Source organism: Numenius arquata, chromosome 20, assembly GCF_964106895.1.
Source record: "Numenius arquata chromosome 20, bNumArq3.hap1.1, whole genome shotgun sequence".
In the NCBI taxonomy this organism is placed as follows: Eukaryota; Metazoa; Chordata; class Aves; order Charadriiformes; family Scolopacidae; genus Numenius; species Numenius arquata.
In genome coordinates, this window is record NC_133595.1 from 2,235,064 (window position 1) to 2,258,340 (window position 23,277).

General features: G+C 44.9%; 1 protein-coding gene across 1 annotated transcript in view; it reads right to left on the reverse strand.

The window, feature by feature from the left end:
* The window catches only part of UBR4 (ubiquitin protein ligase E3 component n-recognin 4), an 84,630-nt gene that overhangs the window by 14,985 nt on the left and 46,368 nt on the right, over positions 1-23,277 (reverse strand). Inside the window, exons 64-95 of the mRNA XM_074161472.1 lie at positions 22,857-23,066; positions 21,960-22,109; positions 21,019-21,246; positions 20,830-20,908; positions 20,137-20,379; positions 19,058-19,226; positions 18,451-18,595; positions 17,677-17,762; positions 17,080-17,167; positions 16,758-16,951; positions 15,461-15,700; positions 14,173-14,311; positions 13,810-13,935; positions 13,524-13,652; positions 12,727-13,070; positions 12,403-12,493; positions 11,942-12,026; positions 11,400-11,527; positions 10,561-10,690; positions 9,903-10,060; positions 9,260-9,369; positions 8,584-8,725; positions 7,743-7,824; positions 6,626-6,799; positions 6,071-6,192; positions 5,476-5,673; positions 5,279-5,359; positions 2,456-2,543; positions 1,918-2,045; positions 1,382-1,489; positions 1,043-1,162; positions 117-307 (exon numbers count right to left, since the gene is read on the reverse strand). Coding sequence (XP_074017573.1) covers positions 117-307; positions 1,043-1,162; positions 1,382-1,489; positions 1,918-2,045; positions 2,456-2,543; positions 5,279-5,359; positions 5,476-5,673; positions 6,071-6,192; positions 6,626-6,799; positions 7,743-7,824; positions 8,584-8,725; positions 9,260-9,369; positions 9,903-10,060; positions 10,561-10,690; positions 11,400-11,527; positions 11,942-12,026; positions 12,403-12,493; positions 12,727-13,070; positions 13,524-13,652; positions 13,810-13,935; positions 14,173-14,311; positions 15,461-15,700; positions 16,758-16,951; positions 17,080-17,167; positions 17,677-17,762; positions 18,451-18,595; positions 19,058-19,226; positions 20,137-20,379; positions 20,830-20,908; positions 21,019-21,246; positions 21,960-22,109; positions 22,857-23,066 — 4,706 coding nt within the window. The remainder of the gene's footprint in view (positions 1-116; positions 308-1,042; positions 1,163-1,381; positions 1,490-1,917; positions 2,046-2,455; positions 2,544-5,278; positions 5,360-5,475; positions 5,674-6,070; positions 6,193-6,625; positions 6,800-7,742; positions 7,825-8,583; positions 8,726-9,259; positions 9,370-9,902; positions 10,061-10,560; positions 10,691-11,399; positions 11,528-11,941; positions 12,027-12,402; positions 12,494-12,726; positions 13,071-13,523; positions 13,653-13,809; positions 13,936-14,172; positions 14,312-15,460; positions 15,701-16,757; positions 16,952-17,079; positions 17,168-17,676; positions 17,763-18,450; positions 18,596-19,057; positions 19,227-20,136; positions 20,380-20,829; positions 20,909-21,018; positions 21,247-21,959; positions 22,110-22,856; positions 23,067-23,277) is intronic.

Sequence of the window (23,277 nt, forward strand, 5' to 3'; positions counted from 1 at the left end):
CTCTGAAGCTTTGCATTACACTGAAGTAAGCATCAATGAGGAAAAAAAAAAAAACAGGTATAGACTTGTCAGTACAAATGATTTCACATGCTTTTAGTTGAAATATGACAACATACTTATCAAAGTTACAGTAGGGCTTGAATCGATCAACCAGAATCTGCATTTTCTCCATTTCCCCGAAGGACAGGTAAGGGATGATGCGTAATAGGCCTTGCAAGACACTGAGATTGGAGCGGACAAAAGTGCTGTTGATCTGATCGAGCAACATCACCAGCTGATCTTTGTCACCGGTGAGGAGGAGGTTGCCCTGCAAAGGAAGCAGATCATGATTTATGTTCAGGAATAAATCTAGCATGTTGAAAAAAACCCCTCACTCCAGGAGCCGGTAGACTAGTCCAGTCTGGAAGGATTAGAGCTCTAGACCCTGATAAGATAGCGTGATGAAGAACAAAATCCTGCCTCGTTCCCCAAGGTCTCATGGAACGGCTGTAACAACTCCCCTAGCTGACAACTGACTGCTTCCACTTGCTATCAAAGACTTTTCTAGTCAAAAAGGTCTAATAATTCTAGCCCAAAGGACATCATATTCCTACACACCAACAGTTTCAAAAGATAACCAAGAAACTCTTCTCATTCTCAGTGTAGTTAAGATATCGTTTTTATCCTCAATTAGCTGGAAAATCAATCATGTTTTCAACACGTACCAAAACACTGAAAAACACAAGGCAGAGCCGTGTCTTTTCTTGTCTCTCACTGGCCCATGGCCCAAAGCAGCGAGGAAGGGATCCAAGCAGTGCCTAACAACCCCCACCCCGACTGTGCAAGAATCATCCCAAAGAAGCCTCGCAGTGCTTTTGGTTCAGGGCACTCCTCTTGCCCTACCTCCATGGCCTGCTAAGACATGCCAGCAAGCGTCACAAGGGTTAGACTCCCATTTAGCACCTCTATAGCTCCTGAAGCTCAGCATCACTCCAGTAAGATATTTGCAAGCCTTGAATCGCAGTCAACATTTCCATTCCTGCACCCAGCCCCAGGCACTCACCTTGTCCTCGCTCAGAGGTTCTGCGTTGGATTCATCCAGGATGATCTCCATGATACTGAGCACTTGTTCTGCCACGGCCGCTCCTCCGCTGTCCTTACTCTCCTGCTCAGCCACCAGAGCCTGGAGAAGATGGGAACAGTTATTGTAACACCAGCAGTAACTGGTTTAACTGAGCCACACTCTTCTACTCACTAAGGAATGGCTAACAGGTAATTTGCAGTGCCAGTCCAGCAATATTTGCCATCTCTTGTAGCTGTCATAAGGCAGCATAAGTCAAAGGGAGTTTAAATTCATCGGAATCCATGGAAAACACTTCATGAAACTCCAGGTTATCCTTACCAAGTTCAGAGTTCCCAGCATGACATTCAAAGTATTCATCTCTGGCTTGACCAACTGCTGACGATTTATTTTCACCTTCACACAGTAACTGAACAGTTTTAACAGCACCTACAAAACACAGAGAGCCTTCAGTATCTTCAGAATGAGAGTAGGAAGATTCTGCTGAAACTAAAAGCACACAATAATATTGCTGGTTTCCAGATTTCTGGGGTAAAGTACAAGCCAGATTGTTAGACCTTAGGCCAGCTTTGGTTTTCAAGTAAGGTCAAGGTAGAAAACAATCAAAGCAGCAAGATAGGATTTAGTCTTACATGCCCCTCAGCCTCTACACACTTCAAAGTCTTTGTGAAGAATTGTTAACCAAGAGGAATGGGAGAGGGAAAGAAGGAATTTCCCAGGTTTTCATTAATTCGTGAATTGAAACCCCTGCTCCAACACAAACTGCAACACAAGGCAGAACAACTAAACCTGACTAAAGCTTGTGGCATTTCCCGTCACGTAACTCCTGACCCCAAAGGACACAAGCTGAGACTCACGGTTAAGAGGTGCCGGCCCTGTTTGAAGTCCTTGATTCCAGTCAGTCTGTTGAGCATGCACTCCAGACCTCCGCACTGCGCCATGACACCTGCCATCTTGTAAACTTCTTCCTCGTCCTCCTCCTCATCTGCAGGACAGACACAGATTGTGAGGAGAAAAGAAAAAGCAGCCAGAATATGGCAAGCTCATGCTGCAGCCCACGGGACCAAACAGTGAAGTAAAAATGGAAGATACAGTAGGACACATTTACCAGCAGCTCAAGTCACTTCAACTGTATCGAATTTGAAAAGAATTATAAATAGGAATACGAAAAAGGGCCAGGCAGAATGGTCCCTGTGCCATGCAAGTGTTCATATTTAAAGTACAGACTTAAAGGGTTGTTAAAATCCTCCTTTACTCTAGGTGAAGCAGGTAAATGTAGCAAAAGCAACGTCAATCAACTTTAAGCTCACTGCTGTAAGGATAATAGTGTCATCGCTCTGCAGCAAACCTCAGATTTCACATCTAATCCCGGCTTTCAGGAGACAAGTGCATTACCAGTAGTGGAGTCGAGAGACTCGATGAATTCCTCAGTTGCATCTCCTAGTAACCCTCGCATGCGGTAAATGATCCTCATCGGCTCCCCCTGCAAGAGAGGAGAGCTTTATATTAACTATACCTCTGCGGACACTTGTATACAAGTCCAGTTCTCATTATAGTGTGTAACAGACACTCCAGCCTCAGTTCTCCTTTGTGCTGTTCTGACAGTGGACGGTAACAGAGAGAAACCTTTCACTCCCTCGTTCTCCCCTGACTGAGATGAGTTAAAAACAACAGTAAAGCCAACACCTGCAAAAACATCAATAACTCATATATTTGTCTGTCCACCTTTTCCTAGCGCTGCCAATTAGATGGGCAGGCTGATAATAAACAGTCTCTTCCTCCTTAGATCTTCTCTAACAGTTTCCTTTAGCACCAGGGAAAGATCCAGCCAAGTAAAATGTGTTTATCTACAGAGAAACGCCTGCTTTCCACGGCATCTTTCCCTCTAAGGGTATGGCACAGCACACCTGGGAAACACCGGGATCGGTGTTTCAATCGGTGCTGGACACAGTCCAGCAAACGAAGCAGGAAAGGCTAATTGGATGAGTGCTTTCAAACAGATAAAATCTGCAGTGATGGAAAATGGAAGAGGAGGAGTAAAAGATAATTTAACGAGCTTTCAGTAAGACAGTGTAATATAAAAATGATACAGCCAAACCCACTCAAGCACAAGCTGTACTTTTACCCTGGGAAAGGGCTAGTTTTCCAGAAGCATTTCCAGCTGGAAATACTGACAGCGTATCACTAAACTTTCCATTTTAATCCATAGGTCTGAATAAAAAGCAGAAAAGAAAAATCCCAGATTTGGGAGCAGGAGACCTTGCAAGAGAAAACCTGTCAGAGAGCGCGCTAAGCCTAATGTGGAATAAGCAGTGCTTAATGTCACAGCAAATACATAAGCACAGGGAAAGCCCCAGGGGGAAGATCTGCTCAAAGGCCACGCTAGAGACCAGCAATTAACACCACAGGGGCCCTGGTAAAATGGCAGATGAACAAAAAAAGCCAGTGAGAGACAAGGGAAACAAAAAGGGGCCTGAGGTTGCGTTCTTGTGCGCCTGTCTATTTCCTAGGGAACGTGAGCTGCAGCTCCGGAGGCGCTTTGGGGAGGTGCACACAAAGGAAGGGGGATGAAAGCTGTTCTCTGACAGTAACGCTGAGCAAACGCTGCCTTTCACCACCAGCGCTGCATCCCGGGAGAGCCGCGTGTCAGCCCCGGCTCGGCATCTCAGACAGGCTGAGAGAGTTGGGGGGGTTCAGCCTGGAGAAGAGAAGGCTCCGGGGAGACCTTAGAGCCCCTTCCAGTCCCTAAAGGGGTTCCAGGAAAGCTGGGGAGGGACTCTGGATCAGGGAGGGGAGCCACAGGACAAGGAGGAATGGTCTTAAACTGGAAGAGGAGAGATTTGCATTAGATATTAGGAAGAACTTCTTTGCTGTGAGGGTGGTGAGAGCCTGGCCCAGGTTGCCTAGAGAAGCTGTGGCTGCCCCATCCCTGGAGGGGTTCAAGGCCAGGTTGGAGGGGGCTTTGAGCAACCTGGTGTGGTGGGAGGTGTCCCTGCCCAGGGCAGGGGCGTTGGAACTGGGTGATCTTTAAGGTCCCTTGCAACCCAAACCATTCTATGATCTCATGGGAAGAGCACCTCACCACTCTGAGAGGGCAGGGCCAGCACCTGCCATGATTTTCCTCAGCAACTCCATCAGAGTTCAAATTAGAATTCCCAGATTAAGACCAGCACCTCACTTTCCTATCCAAGTTGGTACCTTACTAAAACATTTTCAGTTACCTAGCCTTGGGCTTCATTTTGCAGTACAAAAGGCATTTTTACTTAAATTAAACTTGGTGAGAACCATTCCCCATATCATAATTCACTGAAAACTGGTGTTTTGTGTGAATTCTGCCCCACCAGCACAGCAAACAAATGGTTTCAGTCAAAGGTGACTGCAAACCAAGAGTAAATGAGGAATGAACAAGAAATTTTGGGCAAATCAGTCTCCTTTTATGATCTCAAGTGCTACTAGCGGTGCCCTCTAAAGAACATATTTGTAATGGGCAAGATTTAGTCCGATGGATTCCTTCTCAATGGAATTTTACTTTAGTGGCTACAGGAGAAGGAAGGGAAAAGCTCACTCTGGACCACATCCACCTCGGGAACAAGCTTACTGTGACATGGTGGACCAGTCCCTTAAGACTGTTTGGTCCATTTACACATCTGAAAAACAAGGCAATACAGACCAAGAGCAAACTGGGAGGACGGAATCTATCAAGTTCTTGAGATCCCTAGATGAAAAGCACGAGAGCAGAAGTGCAAATATGGAGGGATGTTGGATGCTCTCTGCATAAATAACTTGGGTTGGTCTCTGAAGCGCAGAGTGATGGAGCAATCTGGTGTCCCTGTCTGTGTACACGCATTAAACTGTCACATGCAGATGGAGTGTGAAACGCGCTTTGACAGTGACACAAAGTTCAGCTGTTTCCCCAAAGGAATGTAAGAAAGTTTATTACTCAAGAAGACAGTTCACGTATCTGACACGCCACACGGGTGAGTTCAATACACTCACCTGGGTCAGCATTATGTGCTTTTAAATCACCGTGTCACAGAATTGAGTAACAGTTTGTCCTGAGAGAGCACAAAAAGGTGCTGACTGATTATATCCGAGAAATTCTATGCCAGAAAATAAATCCTGACTCCTGTGATTTTTGTTCCCCCCCCATTTTTTTGGTAATATCAAGGACAGGTGCTTTGTGCTGTTAATATGTATCTGGAGGTAACTAACACTCACCTCATTAGTGGGACACCACACCTTCTTGTAGACCTCAGCCACAGGCAGATCCAAACTGATGATCTTATTGTTCACCAAAAGCTGAAAGGGAGAAAACAGAAAGTCAAGAACCAGCTCCCACTGCATCACCACTCTAGCCATCATCAGCTAGAGTGCTTGCACATCCGTGCAAGAAATCCACACTTGTGCATTCTCACCTCCATTCCACTGTCATCCTCCAGCAGAGCCACCAAGTCACAGTCCTGACAGATTTTGTTCTTGATGTCCCTCATGAGCGGCCCAATGCCAGGCTCGTTGCTGCTGTAGGGATTTCCTGGCATTCTGCCCTGTAAGAAGTCTTCCTGCTGGGGATCTTTCTCCAGAGTTACAAAGAACTCGGTCACTTCATTCTCTTCCTAAAGAACAGCAGCAGAGACAGAGTGAGTGAGTTTTTCCTTGACCATGCTCCCATTCCTGCATTTTTATGGCAGCGAGTGACAGGACGGCCCTAAACCTGCCGTCCTTTTGTCACTGGTGCATCCTGTGGGATGTTGTCACACGTCACACATGTTGCTTTAGTAAGCAAATTCCTCAGCATGAAACAACACTCCTGGTTCTGCTTTTTTGCACAGAGTGTGCCACAGCAGGGAAGTTGAACACAAGACCCCAAAATGGGATACTACTACAGTCCTACACCGGCTAATATGGAATCATTATTGTAGACACTATTGTTTTTTTGCCAAAATGCAAGCAATTGTATCTATTTAGGAAATGTAACGTTATAAGTGATGCTACAGGCATCTCTGTACTTACAGGGTAGATAATACTGCAGAGTCTCTCAAAGATGAAGACTGGAGTCCTGTAGTCATCGAGGCTGTAACGTTTCGCAGTTTCTATACACACTGCCATAAACGCTTTGGTTTCAGATTCCGTGCCTGCCAAGAAACGGAAGTATTAAAAAGACACAGGAGTCAATTTTACAGGTTCCGCTTTAACTCAGCACACACAATAAACCCGTCTGCAATAAGCACCACACTTTGGTGCTCTCTTCTTTTGCATATCCACTGCTTAAAAGATGAGCAGTTATTTACTGGTATGTTTATTAGAAAAACCCTTTGCACGCTTGGGCTGCAGTAAAGCAATCCCGTAAAAAGGAGGAAGTTTAAATTCCTTGAAAATAAGAGATGACTCCAGGAACGTTATTTACCTTTTCTGTGCCAAAAGGAAATATTGGAAGGTCCAAGCGACAAAAAAAAGCCCTTCACTACAGTAGTCTTTTAGACACAAGTTCTTTGTGTGGCTGCAACTACCTGTTTTTTCATACTGGTTGAGCCACACTCTGGATTTATGGAACCGAGGTGGTTTTACCTGTTGTCATATCTTCCAGCATCTCCAGCAGCATGTCCTGGGTTTCATCGATCAGCTTTGTTCTCTGTACCACTAGCTTCCTCAAACACAGGTAACCATTCAGGACCGTACCCACCAGGCGGCTCTTGAAGTGCCTTTTGATGGACTCCACCTCCACGAAGGAAGAGAGAAGACCTATAAAGCAATGAGATGTTCAGGTAGAGGGAGAGAGAGTTTGATTTGTTGGCTCTAAATTTCTAAATTGGCAAATAGGGCACAATATTATAAAAGCAGCACAGTGAAGTGGCTTGTTACAACTCCCGTTGTCGGAGGCAAACCCCTGGCCTGTGAGAGCTGCCCTGTAAATTATACACCACATGGGACCATGGTGAGGGAATGAGGAAAGGGTATAAAGGAGCTTTCTAAGTGCTTGATACAAAATTCTGCAGTTCTTGGACATTTTTCTGTCACAAGATATTCCAAAAGCAGATGACTACTCCTCTTCTAATATTCAGGCTAGTTCTGAGGATGTGAGAGCAAGTGTAGTACATGATTTATCAGTTACATCACCAAATTGGTCATTCCTATAATAAAGAATCAGCAAACGCTTGGATTCTTTCCCGTGACATATCAACACGCTTTTTTCTTGCAAGAAGTCAGGCTTTATGAATTAGCCCATGGAAGAGGATACAAAAAAAGGATGTTCTAGTTAATGATGTTTTTCCATTTCCAACAAGTTTTTGAAAAAAGTATACCCTAGAGGATTCAAAAAAGAAAAGCCACCATAAAACAAGTAGGTAGGAAACAACAGGTAGGAATAAATCAGCAAATGGCCCCGGGAATGATACTGTACAATAAATGTATTTAAGAAATGGATGAGAAAAGTGATATGACCAAATTTGTTTATAATACATTACCACGGTTCAAGTAAATTAAAAACTCAAACTGACCACAAAAAAAAAACCATGGAAAAAAATCCATTTAGGGATTAAAGTGTTAAACTGATGGCAAAAATCCAATGCGACAATTGCAAGACACTGAATCACATCTCTTTGAAATTCTGCTACATGCCATTACAGAACAACCATCACCCCGTCTCTAATCCTACCACAAGACTTGTGCTGGTGTCACCAAATACCTGTGAGACTCTTCAAGGCATATCCCTGCTGCAAATCAGTGCTGAGTGTTGCTTCTTCCAAGGCAAGTAAACGAGCTATTTCCTGAAAATAATTAACAAACCCATTAGGATAAGAAACTGCGATGCCAATAATGAGTAGCTGGTGAGTGTCTAACACAGGGTACAAGGGAACACAGCAAAGAAAAAGAGCCAGTCACGGAAAAATTAGAAGTGCAACACAGCAGCTGGGAGGGAAGGGGCAGAGGAGGGAAAAAATACCCCAAATACCTTCCTTTTTTTCTCCCTATTAGCACTGCTTTGCTCCAGCGGCCCTCCATGATGGACTCAAGGCCACCACTAATACAGGACAGTGTCATCTGCCTCTTTGGAGCGCACAAGGGATCACCACAGCAAACTCCTAAGACCTAACGCTCTGAAAACTACAACTTAAACGTGGTGCTTCTCCAACAGGCTGCAATTCACACTCAGGGAACAGTAGCACACCTAATCCTCCCTTGGCATTACGGGCTTTCGGAGTCGGGTCTGGCAGCTAAGCCAGCTTCCAACTGGGACCTGGTGCCAAGTCAGCGCAGCAATATTTATACCCCTTTGCACAGCTGCCCCCAGAGCAGTTAATTAATGTGTACCAGCCAGTTTGGGCTTGAGGAAGGCTACAGCTGGGGCTAAAACCACCGCAGCTCTTTCTTTTCAGAGATGACAGCGCAGAAGCGTGAACTTCATAAACCTGCCAAGGGTCAGAAACAGGGCACCGAACGAAGAGGTGAAGATTTCAAAGGAAAAAAAGCCAAACAGACAGGTCAAGCTTTCTATTGCTACCTAACTCCTCCACACAAGTCCGTACCTTAGTGATGAGGCTGCCGATATAGGGTAGAACACCCCTGGCTGCCAGGTAGATCTTCCAGTGGGCCGGTTTGATGAGTTTCTGGTACAGGGCCAGGTACTCGGCAGCACACTCGCCAGCAATGCTCAGCTCGTCCAGGTAACTAGTGAAGAGAAACACAAGCTGGCAACCACTTCACAGTAACAAGAGGTATCCGCAGCTTAAGGATGCCGTAGAAAGAAAGAAAAAGCCTCCAGAAATCCTCCTCTGTTGTCCTCCCAGCTAACAGCATAACTGATAGTCATTACTCAATGGATATAAAGTGGTATTTTGTCCCAAAAAGGAGTTCCTACCAGCATCAATTGGGGTAAGTTATGTCAAAAGAGCTGGAATAGGGTTCATCCTATTACTTTGCTGTCTAAGAGGCAGGGGGAATTGTTGTCCACGCAGCTCAACAGCATTTGCTGGTGGAAAAAGGAAGTCGAAAAAGCACGCAACTGCAAGACAGCAAAAAAAAGCCTCCCTAAATCTATACCATCCCAGCTAATTAAGTTTTAGAATCCAGCCAAAAAAGACCAGTGAAACAGAGGTACACAAGGGAGAGGTGTGAGAAAAGTTGGAAGAAGGGAGAGATTCTCACGGGAATTAAAGAAAAAATAAACCTGGAAGCTGTCAAAGTGTGGCAACACAGCAATACCTTGTCAGGAGATCAAGGACCTGCTGTTTGCGGCTGGGGATGGTGGCCAGAGCTTCCACAATAGTGCAGGCAGCCTGTCGGGCAGCTTGAGTGGCAGGAGTGAACAGCACCTGGGGGGAGAGCATTGACAGACGGGATCATTGGATGCGCACAGATAAATTGGGGATATCTTACCAAAAGGCACAGCACCCGTCAGGACAGTTTGGTGACCTGGTGGCAGCGCTCTCTTGTTCTTCCAAGCACTTGATTCTGGGAGAATGCCTACTTTGCTCACCATCAAAATGTTCAAACAAGGTACTGTGTAGGTGATGGACTAATCCACATACACAAGACGAAAAACTTACCCAGAACTTATGAAAATTCAGTAGTGAAAATGCAGCTAAGTAGAGAGGCAGGAGCACCGTGGCTATTAAGGTTCAGAGTTTAAGAACACGCAAGCTACTGGATAAATGCTTAGATGTGGTATTTTTAAGGAAACAAAGCTGCAAACCTGACTTGGAATTAGATGCAGTCAGTTACAGTCTCCCACCAAATATCAATGCTCATACCATCTGCAAAGCACATAAAATGCAATAAACTACCAATAATCTCTGACCATTAACTCTGCCCAGTGCATCCCACTGGAGTTTTCACCCACGATTACCTGTCGCAGCCAATTGTTGTGTCCCAGCTTGAGATCCAGAGGGCAAGTTCTCTTCCCACGGCGACTCATGAACTGTTTCCATTTCCAGACGTATTTTTCCGACAAGTAGAGCTGGTGAAGCTCAGCTTTGCTGGGAGGTTTCCCATTGGCATCTATACCTGCAATATTGAACACAGCTCAAGAGAACTGTCAGCAGTTATTAACTGCAAACTGCCATTGTGTATTTTTTTTCCTTCATACTGGAATTTCCAAACTCCAGCTGAGAAGCTGAACAGGTTCCGATTTCTTTCTGCTGCTATTTTCACTTCTGCACGAAGCTATGTTTACTTCCAAGGCAGATGCAAATCCCACAGTCTCTCAGGGAATTCAATCAGCTTTTCAGCTGGCTGGTATCATTTTAAAAGAGCAACAAGTTTCATTTTTGACATTCCCCTGATTATCTTCAGGCACAGCACATTTTCTGCTCAGGGTTTGCGCAACACAGCCTAGGAGAGCCAGTGCTACGATCTCTAGGGACAACTCAGCTAAGTGGGACAATGGCATCAGATGGCATGGGACAGAAGCAAACACAACTCTACAGAAGTATATTCCTTATTAAACCTGGAGGGACATACATGTTCCTTCACAAAACTGCACAAAGTTAAAAGCACAGGACTACCTCTGGCAGGGAGGCACTTTTTCCAAGCTTCATACGATGCTTTGGGGTCCCTCTTAAGCCACAGCTGAGCTTGTGCATGGATTTCGTTGCTGTAAGGCTTCACAGTGGTGAGAGCATCCACAGGCACATCCTAATAAAAAAAAAAAAGCTCTATGATTTTTCAGAAAGCCACAGCCTGTTCCCCTAAGAATAACTCCTGCAGGCGAATCACTGGTTGTGTCTGCTCCACGAATAGGTAATGCAGCTCTTGGACAACAGCAGGGTGATACAGTCCAGTTACTACTGAAATACCAGTAAACCCACCCTTGTCGCCCATCTGTGATTACCAGACAGCTAGATCAAAGGAGAAACATATCTGCTCCCTTGCAAATGTTATCCTATATGGCAATCAAGGAGCAGCCAATCAATATCATTTTTATCTTCTGATAAAAATTCTTTGTAGCTTTTTATTTCAAAATTTGACTCAAAAGTACTTGATTCTACCACGTTTAGGCACTTAATTCTACAAAGCTGCTGAAAGCACCGAAAGTCTACCCAAAATAACCAAGCATAGCTTTGAAGTAGCTCTTTTCCCACGCCCCAGATCTGAGCGGAAAAAAGCAAAGCTGGGGTTTGAATAGTAGTGGTCAAAGCCACCAAAGAACAACAAAAAACAGAAAGCAATGGCCTGTAATTTGCAGTTTGCAAAGACAAGAGTGACAGGACTTGTGCTTTCCTAGTAACCGTGCCCAGGAGAAGCAAGCCCCAGCTTCCTCACAAAGTTATTAATCACCGAGATTGGTGTGCCAGACTTTAATCAGCAAATTTTCAGATGCTTTGCTCAACATCTAAGGCAGTACCTTGTTTTTCTTGCTGGTTGGAGCAGGTGGCTTGATCAGCTTTTGAAGAATGCGCAGGCACATGAGGGTGATGTTTTCAACAACCACTGGAGTCTTAATGTTCACTGCCATCAAGAAGAGGCTGAGAGCTGGAAGACAGACACAAATTTTCATTCCACCGTAAGATCTGCAGATAGGACACCTCCACAGGTCTACAGAGCACATTAAAAGTGTTTAGAGTTAGGCAAGACCTCATCTCCTCAAGCAAAACTATCACATTCTCATGCAGCCATGGATGGAAAACAATTATTTCTTATTACAGCAAGAGAGTCTTGCCATCCTCCCCTTCCCACCTCCATCTTTTCATCTCTCAGTGCTCCTGTTTCAAGAAACGCACTACCCCAAAGCAAAGCTCTCTGGTGCTAACTCCCATTTTTAATCCTAATCATAAACTGAGTCGGAATCAGTTCCCTTCCTTAAAAAAAAAATAAATCTTATTATAGCGCACAGACCTGGGCATCGCATTTTAAAATAAAAGCTTTCACACTATCGTTTGAACTCACCACAACGCAGTCGGAGCTCCCAGCAACTGTCTTCCTTCGAGATGGAATCTGTTAGCAGCAACATTTCATATTGGAGGCTGCTAGCCTGTAACACAGACACACGTTCAAAGGCTTCAGAAGCCTTGGTGATGAAGGCAGCAGTCCTTTTTGCCTTCTGATATTTAAAAAACACAGGTTCAAAACATATCGATCTAAGTAAATTTAATCCCATGCCCGTTTGGGACGACCGGCAACCGATTTGAGAGCTGCAAGCAACAGCCAAAGACAGGCAGAACCGCCCGAGGACACCTAATCACATCATTTTATGCTTTACTCTAACGTTTATCTTAACTCCTATCAAGACACAGACACCTTCTGTACTACAAATAGACTATGATAATAGAGAAGACTCAGTGATTAGAATACACCAGCAGTCGCAGAGGGGGAGCAAAAAGAAATAGGGAAAGACTGGAGTCTCTCACCAAGTCTGGATTTGCCCAGTGTCCCTTCAGAGCTGCAGAAACCTTCCCAATGATTAAGTCATTCATTTGCTGTGTGGCCTCTGGATTGTCCCTAGTTCCAGAAGGAAAAAAGAGAACACTGTTATGCTGTGCTCCTACTAAATACCAAAAGCTCCTGGGATTTCAGTTTACTTGATAACAAATTACAAGGAGTTAATCTACAGTTTGCTGATGTAAGATTTCTCCCCTATAAAGCTACTCCCTCCTGGTTGTACATTTACAGGCAGGTGGATTTCCAGAGCTCACTGGAAGTCAGAGGGCTGCAAACGCCGCATCAGATCTCACCTGGTCAGAAGGCACATGAGCTGCCGGACCTCCTCCCGCATGGTGGCTGCGCCCCGGCGCAAGTTGTAGTCAAAAAGTTCTCGGATAAGGCCCTGGGACACAAGGATGTGCCTGATGGCAGAGTTGGTCGCCAAAGCCCGGAGCAACGTTATGCAGTGTTCGGTGACGGCGGAGGCACAGCCATAGCATTTAGTTGATGACGTGTGGCCACAGCCTAAGACGGACAAGGCACGATACTGGCTGGCAGTGAAGGTGGGCTGGGCAGTGGTTCGCGAGCTCTTCGTTGCCGCCTCTCTCTGTTGGAGATCATATTCCAGGAGTTCCTTTCGAGAGGCAAACACTTTCTGGAAATACAGAAAAGCAGAAATGAAAGTTGTGGAATTGTGAGGCAGCACATGATTGTTCATCCCCCTCAGGTTATTTTCACTGTATATTTTGTGGAGAAACATTTTTAGCCAAGTATCTCAGAACTTGAAATCTTCCATGACAATGGGAGACTTGGGAAATCCATTAGGAATATCAGCTTAAGTCCCAGTTCTCTGCCCTGTTTAAGAGCTTGTTGCCTACATTACATGCAACGTAACACTGGAAACGTGGGAAACCCATAGCACTAACAGTAACCATAGCTTTTAGAAATGATTAATTTGTTATTTCCCTGAAAATATGCAGCTGACACCTATTGTTAACGATATCATTGAACTCTGAATAGCAACATCTTACTTTCTAGTTCTGATACGTTGTGTATCCAGTGATAGAAGAAAACACAAGACCCAAATTCAAATCAAAGCATGTCATACCTGGATGATTTTGGAGAGTTCATCAAAAGAGTTCTTGCAGTCACCGCAATACTCCTGGGCTAACTGCAGTATGTATCTATTCACACTGGCTGAGGTAGAACTTATCCCTCCACTACTCCCAGATTCATCCTGGAACAGAGGAGAAAACAAAAAGGAATCATATATGGAGGCTACACACGAAAGTAACTACTGCAGAACAGCACGTGAGGCAAGGAGCTTTTGTTGTTCTTGGCAACTTGTTGTCCCAGCCTGGAGTTCTGGGTAAGATCCCTCTGTCCCTTCTTACCTGGGGCTTTTCAGGAGCCGCCTCATTCACTTTACACAGCAGGTTTTCCAGCTGCGGTCGGTGGCCCATCAGCTGGTGATACACTCTGTCAGCCTTGTCCAGGAGAGTGTTGATATTTGTTACTGCCTGAGAGTAAAAAAGGAAAGGAAAACTCTTATTTTATGTTCAGATGTGATTTTTTAATTCTACAAGCTACCAACCTCCAAGCCTTTCACCTCTTTTGCCTTTTTCTGGAAAAAAACAATGGGTCATATCACATCCTGCTTCTGTTAATCCCAAGAGGGATGGACCTCTGATGTCCCTATGGTGCTGACCTGGCCAAGAGATGCAGCATCTCATGAATGAATCTGCTATTAGTCTCACCTTCTTCCGATCCTCTTCGTTTTCTATGGGATCCACCGCGCAGCAAGGCTTGGCGTACAGCATGAAGTCAAAGCGAGCGTATTTACAGAACCCACAGGCGTTGCAAAGGAAAGGATCTTTCTCATCATAATTAATGGATCTGAAAGGCAAGCCGGAAAGGTCAAAGAATGCAGCTGAACTTTATCAAGGTAACCGAGGCAATGAAGTGAGCTGTGAATGGACTCAGGAGGTAAAAAGAGAAGAACGGCCCTTAAAACCTCTGAGCCTCCAAACTGCCCTGGGGGAGCCACAAGTGAAACACAAGAGAATCAAAACCTACAAATCAGGCAACAAAAAAGCCCTTACACAAGTGGTGCCACATTCTGGCCGGCAAAAACAGAAACAGATGTGAATGCGTTCTTAACAATTCTACTTGAACGACAGTAATTCCCAGCAGAACATCAGACTAGGGCACTGTGCCCTTAGCGAGAACACAGATAAAAGGAAACCGTTTTGTTTTGTAAGGTCTAAGCTTTCAATAGCTTTCAGTCTTCACCCGGTTGCAGTGGGACGAGCTACAGCATACTTATTACCCCGCCGCGGAGCAGAGCGGCACGACATGAAGTGATTTATAGCTCCCATAATTCAAGAAGATACGTGGAAACCTTTCAATATTCCAGTAATCACTTATCTATGGAAAGTATCTGCCCAACACCTTGAATCCCCTGAGGATTAGAGGGGAATATGGGACAACAATAAGGGGAGAAGAGATATCAGATAAGGAGACAAAACTCACAAAAGAGAAGGATTTATAATACTGTAGTGAAAGCTTGAATAGCGCACAGTAAATTCTGCCCTGAGCCCTGCTCTGAATGAGGAGAGCACAACAAAAGCTCCGAACAGACAAGCGAGCACTGTCTGTCCAGCACGTTAAGTCAGGGATCCTGCGGGGACACCCCCTGCCATCCTATAATCGAACTCGAGCCTCACGCCCTTGAACAGGCCAAAAATAACCTCCTCCCAGGAACTGTCCTTTTTAAACTTCTGCGGGCTTGATCTGAAACTTCTGCCTTCTTTCGGTATCGTCGTCTCAGGTTTCCTTTGTTAGCCTGCATTAACATTACATCCCCGTAAGCCTGTTTTATACTTCCCCACTAATTTGATTGTGAGGTTGTATTAACCAGAACGGTGTATTCAAGTCGCGGGGTATTTTCTTGAACATCCAACTCGGGCAACAGCACAAGGGGCTGCGTAAACCCCCTCCCCGCCCCGGGTGCTGGCTCTGCGGGGAGGAAGGAGGATGACATACCTGCACTTGTGACACTGGTACACGTTTTCGCCGCAGTTGCCACACACCCCAGGGTTGGCCGGGACGGAGGCGCTGCACCGGGGACACTGCAGGGTCTCGGTGGAAGCTTGGTAATTCTCATAGAAATCGGCAAATTCAATCATCAGGTTGGAAGCCACAATGGGCAACGGCAAATCAATCTTCACCTCCGTCTGGCCTGGGGTCAGCTGGACTTTTTTAGCTTTGTGCCAACGAGCCGGCCTGGGAAAAGGAAAGGAAGCGGCACGGGTTTTTTCAGTGGGGAAGTACCCTCCTCCCTGCCCACGTACAAAGAGAAGCCAAACGCAACCGTCTCGGCTCCAAATCTACTTTAAATGGGATGAATGGAGAGCAGTTCTAGGATCCGTTTCCTTAGCTTCTGTATTGACATGATATGTAGCCAGAAATACATTTTAAGCCTTTATCCTCTTCATAGAGAGAGACTGTTTAGGATTAAAGAGCTGTTGATGCCTCATGGAAAAACTTTAATTCTACAGTCATTTTCTAGGGATTTTCACCTCTATTTTTTTATTAGTAAGGACATTTGCATGAAAACAGGATATTTATTTCTAAAGATCTCATCTGCTCCCACTGCTTATTCTCAACCTGAAGTCAGAATCCTCTCTTTGTGACATCATAATCCTCTCCACAGCAGCCACTTGTGATGTCACAGAGGATTAAGACTTCAAATAAGCAATAAGCGGCAGGCACAGATTAATCCCTAAGCCAGAGAGATCTGATTCTGGTGAGAACATCTCAAGAAGTAAGAAGGGAAAGCATATAAGCAGAACTGGCTCCATATTGAGCAATGTATTGAAAAGGAGCCATTTTTTCGTGGGTAAAGCAGCAGCCGAGCGTTAGGCTATCCAGCTTCCAAATTTTAATTCTACTACATGGCTTCAAACAAGTCGTGCTAACGCTTTCCACATTTCTGGACGTGCTGCAAACATCCACATCCCTTCCCGAGTCAAATTCTCCAGGAGGTGCTCTTGGTATAAATACTGGTTTTCACACAGTTAAGTCAGGTGCTTAAAACTGAGCCTGTACAAAGTCTGCACACACAAATTTGGCAGGAGTATTTTAAGCTCTAGGTGAAATCTGGATCTTTTCTTCAACAATTTATTGTAGGAGTTTTAGAACAATGCCATCAAATGTGGGCCGGCAGCATTGAGTAATAGTCTGAGAACAAACGTTAGCTAAAACAAGAAGCCAGGCACCTCAACAGAAATCGTAATGTCGAATTCAGAGACTTGCCCACAAAAGCCACGGACAAACGTACTTGTTTTTCAGCTCCACTATGGCTTGCACTGTCCTGTTGTTGTAATAGAGGTTGATGGTTCGGACCATTTTGGTCCGTTTCAGGTCTCCTATCTTCACTGTCACTTTGCTGATGGTGTGGCTGCCGATGAGTTTCACCACTTGTTGGGTGGTAGTGTACCGCGTGTCCACTTTGATGGAGGAAAGCTTGATGTACTGAGGAGACAAAACCAAGGACACGCTGCCTATACATCCCCAAAACCTCTGAAACACAGCAAATCACGCTGCTGGAAACAGCTGGGATCCCTAAAATAAGGATGGGTTTAAGAACAGCGGTTACTTACACAGAAGGGCACCTCTGGATTGTTGCAGACAAGGCAAGGATCGCTCTCCAGGTAATAGCCATCAAATTCCACCAGCCCAGACAGCGTGCTGGAATGAGGGCAAGAACATCGACACATGTCATTTGCCATTCACTGTACTTTAAACACAAGCCATTAAATCAGAACACTTTTATTTACCTGTAGTCCCATCCCAGATACAGTAACAGAAGCCTTACAATGTAAAGCACATTGAAAATGACTGTTTGTCACTAGGCAGCATTTTAGTACCATTATTAATTGCCAAGGTATGAAAACACAACAATTCTGCAAGTCTGTATTTTCCAATCATTCCTAGTATTTTGTAACATTTACTAAAAATAAAAGCAAAAAAGCTAAACCCAAAAAAATTACTGCTGATAGTGGATGGAATGTCCCGCGTTTCACATGGCAGGAAGGAATCTGCTGTTCTCCCAAGACGAGCTGCAGCAAGCACCCAACCTCAGCAGGGCTCCTTCCTCCACCACCGCTTCCTTAGAAGAATTGTGTATTCCCCCGGGGATCCCAGCTCCTCTGCTAAAAACCTCCTTTAGTGAAATGTATCAGTCAGAAGTAACTCACTTGTAAATGTTGGAGTTGGGGTGGTTGGTAAGAATGTGGTTTTGAGTGCGGAGAATCTCCACAGCCTTTTGGGAGTATTCCTTCAGCTGAAATGCAAACAGGAAAATAATTGTCATCTCAACATTTTTTCCTATTACTACACAGACGTAAACATATTTCATCTTGTGCCATTCCAGGTCCCCCTGGAAGATGCACACACTGTACCCACAGGAATTTATGTGGTTAAATCACCACCCGGGAATGCAATAGATCCTAAAATTAGACCTTTACCACAATAACAGTGCTATTCGCCAGCCAATCACTGCAAATGCCTGCCAAGATCCGTAAGGCATTCCCAGCTCTTCAAACACACACATGCAAGTATCAGTGCATCTAAATTACTTGTTCTCAAGCCCACTGGTCCCCTAAGAAATCCTACCACTTCCCTTGTTCGAAAGTCGTGGTTACAAAAGATTTCTAGGAGCTGAAATACCAAAAGTCTAAAAATTAGAGCTAGCAGATAAATGTATTTTCCCACAAAGGCTTCCTGTAGGAAAGAAGATTTCTTCAAAACGAACAAAACAATAAAAAAATCCAAAACAATCAAACAAAAAATCCATACTCCCCAAATTTTCAAAGGACCCTGCCTGTAACATTCAAATTTTGGGAACAAAAAAAATTTCCACCAGCAGCTCTTTTGACAGAGAATCTGTCCCAGCTGTATCGTAAATGAGCACTAACACAATTCACAGGAAGCAGCAGGACCCGAGATGCTGTACCTCCTCTTCACCGTACCTTTTTCTCAGTCTGCTGTGTTTTCAGAGAGAAATATCCCAGGAGATCTACGAACTGGGCAGCCTTTCTTCCATAGGCGGGAAGTTCCGGCCAGATGGACCACATGAGATCCAACAGCAATTCCTGCTGAGACTTATTAGAGTTCCTGTTGAATGGATTACGTATCAGTTAGGCTTGTGAAGATGCCTATATAGACTGCATCGCACACAGTCTTATTCCAGAGGAAAATAGATGTTATGGTTCATCAAACTTGGAAACTATTATCTTGTTATACATGAGAGTTCACAGAGTTAAATCTCATTTCTTCCTGCTCCCAGCACTTTTCCCACCCGTTCTGAAATCAAAGCAGCTGCCTTGCAACGACTGAACAGAGTCCTGAAGGAGTCCAGCACCCTGAAGCCTGCCTCTCCCTATGTGACTCCCATCTTTTCAACCGTATGAGTCTGCATCAGCCTCACAAATTCACTCTCCCACAAGTACCTACTCCCACAGATGTCAGGAGCGTCCTTCAGGATGGAGGCTCAAGCATTAACTCTTCCTCAAGGACAGAGCTCTCCACAACCGAGCTGAGCCTGGCTAAGGGGAGCCAGGTCACCTCCCTGCTCACCTGTAGATGTGGAGCGCGAGGCAGTGGGCCTGCCACCGCACGGAGGACGAGTTGGACTCCAGCAAGAAGCAACGCAGGAACTGAATGAGGGTCTCCTTGTCAGCAAACTTGTTCAATTGGTTCACCAGAGCTGTACACAGCTGATCCTCTTGACTGCCCGAACCCTCGCCTAGGGGACACAGGGTGGCAAAAGAAAGACAGACTTTAAAAACCAGATGGCAGGCCAGTTTCCTGTTTTACAGATCATAGAGCGAAGACAATCTGGACAAATTACTGTGTTTCAGGCAACAAGCAAGTTTAATGTTCCTTTCTTTTTCCAAAAAATATAACCTGACTAACACAGAAGAAAACTGCTGGGAAAGTTGCCGGTAAGGACTTGAGAAATGTGCTTCACATCTTGATAAAAAGAAAAGGATCAACTACGGGGCAGAGAAAAGACTCACAGGGAATCGTCTGATAGAGAAAGCCAAAACGGTTCCTTGAGGAAAAGCCAAGAGAGAATTTATGCCCATGACTTTTATAGGAAAGCTTAATTACTTTCCCAGGACTTTGGGTATCCATTAAGCAGCAGCCCTGGCTCCAACAGAAGCTTAACAAGTCAGAGAGAGGAAACAAGTCTGAACACAATTGTTGAGCAGAGCTAACTGGGTGTGCATCTCCAGTACGTGGTTTAATCCCTGTGAGCATTTCAACCTCCTATAACCCAGAACAGCCAAATTAGGTGGAAGCTACTTGGTCACTGGAACAGGCCATTTACATTAGGTAACTTAAAGCCCGCTCAAGTTAATAAATACTCATAGTGTGTTTGGGACATACTCAGCACTGAACTTCAGCCCCAACTCTTAAGGCACACAGCTTCGTCTTTGCTCCTCTCCAATCTACACACGGAAAAACTACTCTTCTCTCTTAATTATTGTTGAAATCTGCAAGTGCCCTTGCCATGATCCATGACCCTTTCACAACAGTGGTATTTATCACAACGAGAAGCAAGCAGTTCTCTCTAAATAGAAATAAGAAAGGCTGAGAGGAGCAGTCCATCCCTTAAAAACACCACAGAACAGGGCACAGCTGCAGCTCACCCTCTCGCTCCTTTTCCTTTTCCTCTTTCTTGCTCTTTTTAGTGGAGGATTTGCTCTGTGTCGCTGGCTGCCCGGAGCTTGAAGCTGCAGGAGCGGAGGCAGAAGAGGTGCTGGATGATCCAGAGGATGAAGCCACAGACAGCACTTTACTGCCACACAGAGCACAAGAGAGCAGCTGCAGGAGAACTGGAGACACTCCTTCATCTACCAGGAAGCTGACTTGAAGGAGGAAATAGAGAACCGCTGCAGAGAGAAGAAGAAAATCTTTGAAGTTTGAATTAAAAAAAGCAAGAAAAAAACCCCAGCCCAAAACAAAAACCCCTTTGAACCCAACAAGGACCATCCCACAGCCTCGCAGAACCTTCCTGCCCCTACACTGCAGAAGCACAACATCCGAATACATGAAGGTAAAGTATTTCATCCCAAATTATACCCTGGAACAGCAGCAGTGCAGGCAAGAGAACACAGATCTCCTATTCCTCTTCTTGTAAGTTATCCATTACACATATTGTGTAAGGAACAGATGCAATTAGAGCAGTGTGATAATTAGTACTGGAAACAGTTCAGTTCTACTCAAAACTCTCAGCTGTGTCCCTTTCTCTGCTGAGCTTCCCCATCTGAGCAGTCTTGCTTCAAACCAGGACACGTAAAGCATCCCCTCTGCTCTCAAATACTCTCAGAGAAAGAACTCACAGTCGTCTTTAATGCAGAATTTCTGCCAGTTTACTGTTCGCTGCGTGGCGATCTCCGCACAGGCCTTTAAATGTTCCATCTGAAAAGCACAATGGGACAGGATTAAACACCATGGGAGTATTTCTATTACTGATACATAAGTGCAACACACACACTTTTTCCCTCGTACAGTGGCACACTTCTCCTTACCAAGCTGATCAACGTATCATACTGCAGGGCAGAGCCTGAGCTCGCCGTGACCACGCTGGCACGAAGGAAAATGCCTTGCTCTTCTAGGAGCTTTTTGATTCCACGAACGTGAGAGTCCAAGGTGTGCAGGTCTCTGAGCTGGCGGTATTTATCCTTTGATCCACAGATAAAGAGCAAAAGCTTGCGGACTTGGCGGCGCACGAACGGAGTCTGCTGGATCATCAGGTACTAGACAAAGAAAAGCCTACAACATCAGCACTGTGAACTCACCAGCAGGCAACCTGCGCCAACAAAAATACCACGTGTTTTCTTACAAAAAGAAAAGATACGGGAGATGCGTTCATGAATCTGTCAGATTTAAGGTAAAGTCACCCATAAAAGTAAATCACAGGCAGAAGAAACACTGCACAGCAACACCGCAGCATCCCGAGCTGTGCAATTGTGAAACAGCTTCTGAAAACCATTTTTTGTCATCTATGACCTCAAATAAAAAGCTAGTCAAGTCTAATTAAGAAATCCTAGCCTGCACCTGTGCAAATGTAAGATAACTTGTTATCTCAAGTAGAAAGTTCTACAACCAAAGGAACTGAAAACATATACTCCAATTATCTTACTGATTTCATTTTAAGGACTAAGTTAAGTGCCAACAGCTGAGCACAATGTTACATTGTACCATCTCAGAGAAGGTTTTCTATTCAAGTTTTCTGGTGGCAAACAGTGAATTACAGGAAATAAAAGCAATCTATTTTCACATATGCTTTCCTATAGATTCCTGTTCAACAGGAATAAAACAAAGCCAACAGTTCCCCCTTCTTTCCAGGGGGATTAAAAATCAGAGATGGATCCGAGATCAGTTCTGCAAAAGCTCATCTCTCCCATAAACAGTAACATTAGTGGAATTTTTTTGTTAAAATCTGTAGGTGTATCACATTCTCACTTACCTCAGACAAAAAGTAGAACCAGGAGTGATCGAAGATGGGAGGTGGGATGCGGGAGTTCGTGTCTGCGATCTTCTTGATCTGATAGGGCAGCCGCAGAACCATCTCCGTCAGGAGCTGCGTGTAGGCCTCAAAAACATCTGCAGCGTGACCCTGGAAGCAAGAGCAATCCATCAGGCTCCAGCACTGAACACTCCAGCGTGATGTCATGGCAAGCTACAGGCTGCATTTATTGATCTTCTAAAAAAAAAAAGGTTTTCTGCTGCTTTACAGCCGGAAGAAATGCTCTCGGTTGATAAATAAAAACAAGCCAACAAAACTGCATGAGAACTTTAACTAGACGGCAACTATTAGGATGTAATAAGCTAATGTGTAATAATAAGGTATTTTAATATGATTTTTCAACTTAGAAAACATACTTACTTACATTTAACTAGGCTTTTTTGACCACACCTGTACACATATCAAAGCTCCCCTGACTCCAGCAGAATTTTAGCATAAAAACACCGTGGTGGTTAACAAGCCTAGGATTTAGTGCGGAAATCCCCATCAAGTGCTAGGATTCCTCGCCACAATAAGCAGCCACGGTTCAGAAACTCTGCCTGCCAAGGGAAAGGCATCACAGGACGGAGTAGCTTCCCTTCAGGGAGATTAACAACCAGAAAGAGTGAGAGCAGCCCCACAGAACTGCTTGGTTCAGGAATGCATTGATGGATACAGCAAACTGGGCTGCTCTCTTGGAGAACTCAGAGCAATCCTCATTGTAACTATGTGCTAAAGGAATAAATCTTAATCGAACTACTAAAGGAAAACTAGTTCTGCAAAGAACTTCTCCTTGCTCCTGTGCAGCAGCCTTTTAATGCCGGTCGTGTAGTGCTCACAGCGTAGGGCAGGACTCACCTTCACGTACTGGCGGAGGAAAAAAGGGCTCATGTCGGGTGGAGAAGAAGTAGTGTGAGGTTTGAGGAGCTGGCTGGTGGCTACAGGCTCCTCGTCGTTCTGCTGGCTCTTCCAGTACTCCAGCAACGACTTCAGCACATGCAGACAGTAGTCAACAGCACCAGAGCTCAACAGCGCAGCAGCGGTGGCACTGGAGATGAGGGAGGAAGACTGAAACAAGGAGAAAATGGATTATTACAGCACCTGAGAATCACCCTGTGGAAGAGCAGGGGAAGCTGTGAGAATCAGAGAGCAGTCGCTGACAGTACAGATAGGAGAGGGGGTTTTTATGAAACTTTACAGGCAGCTTTTAAGTTTGGGGTTTGTCTGAGGTTGGGGTTTTTGGTTTTTTTGTGTTTGTGAAAAGCAACTCAAATATTTA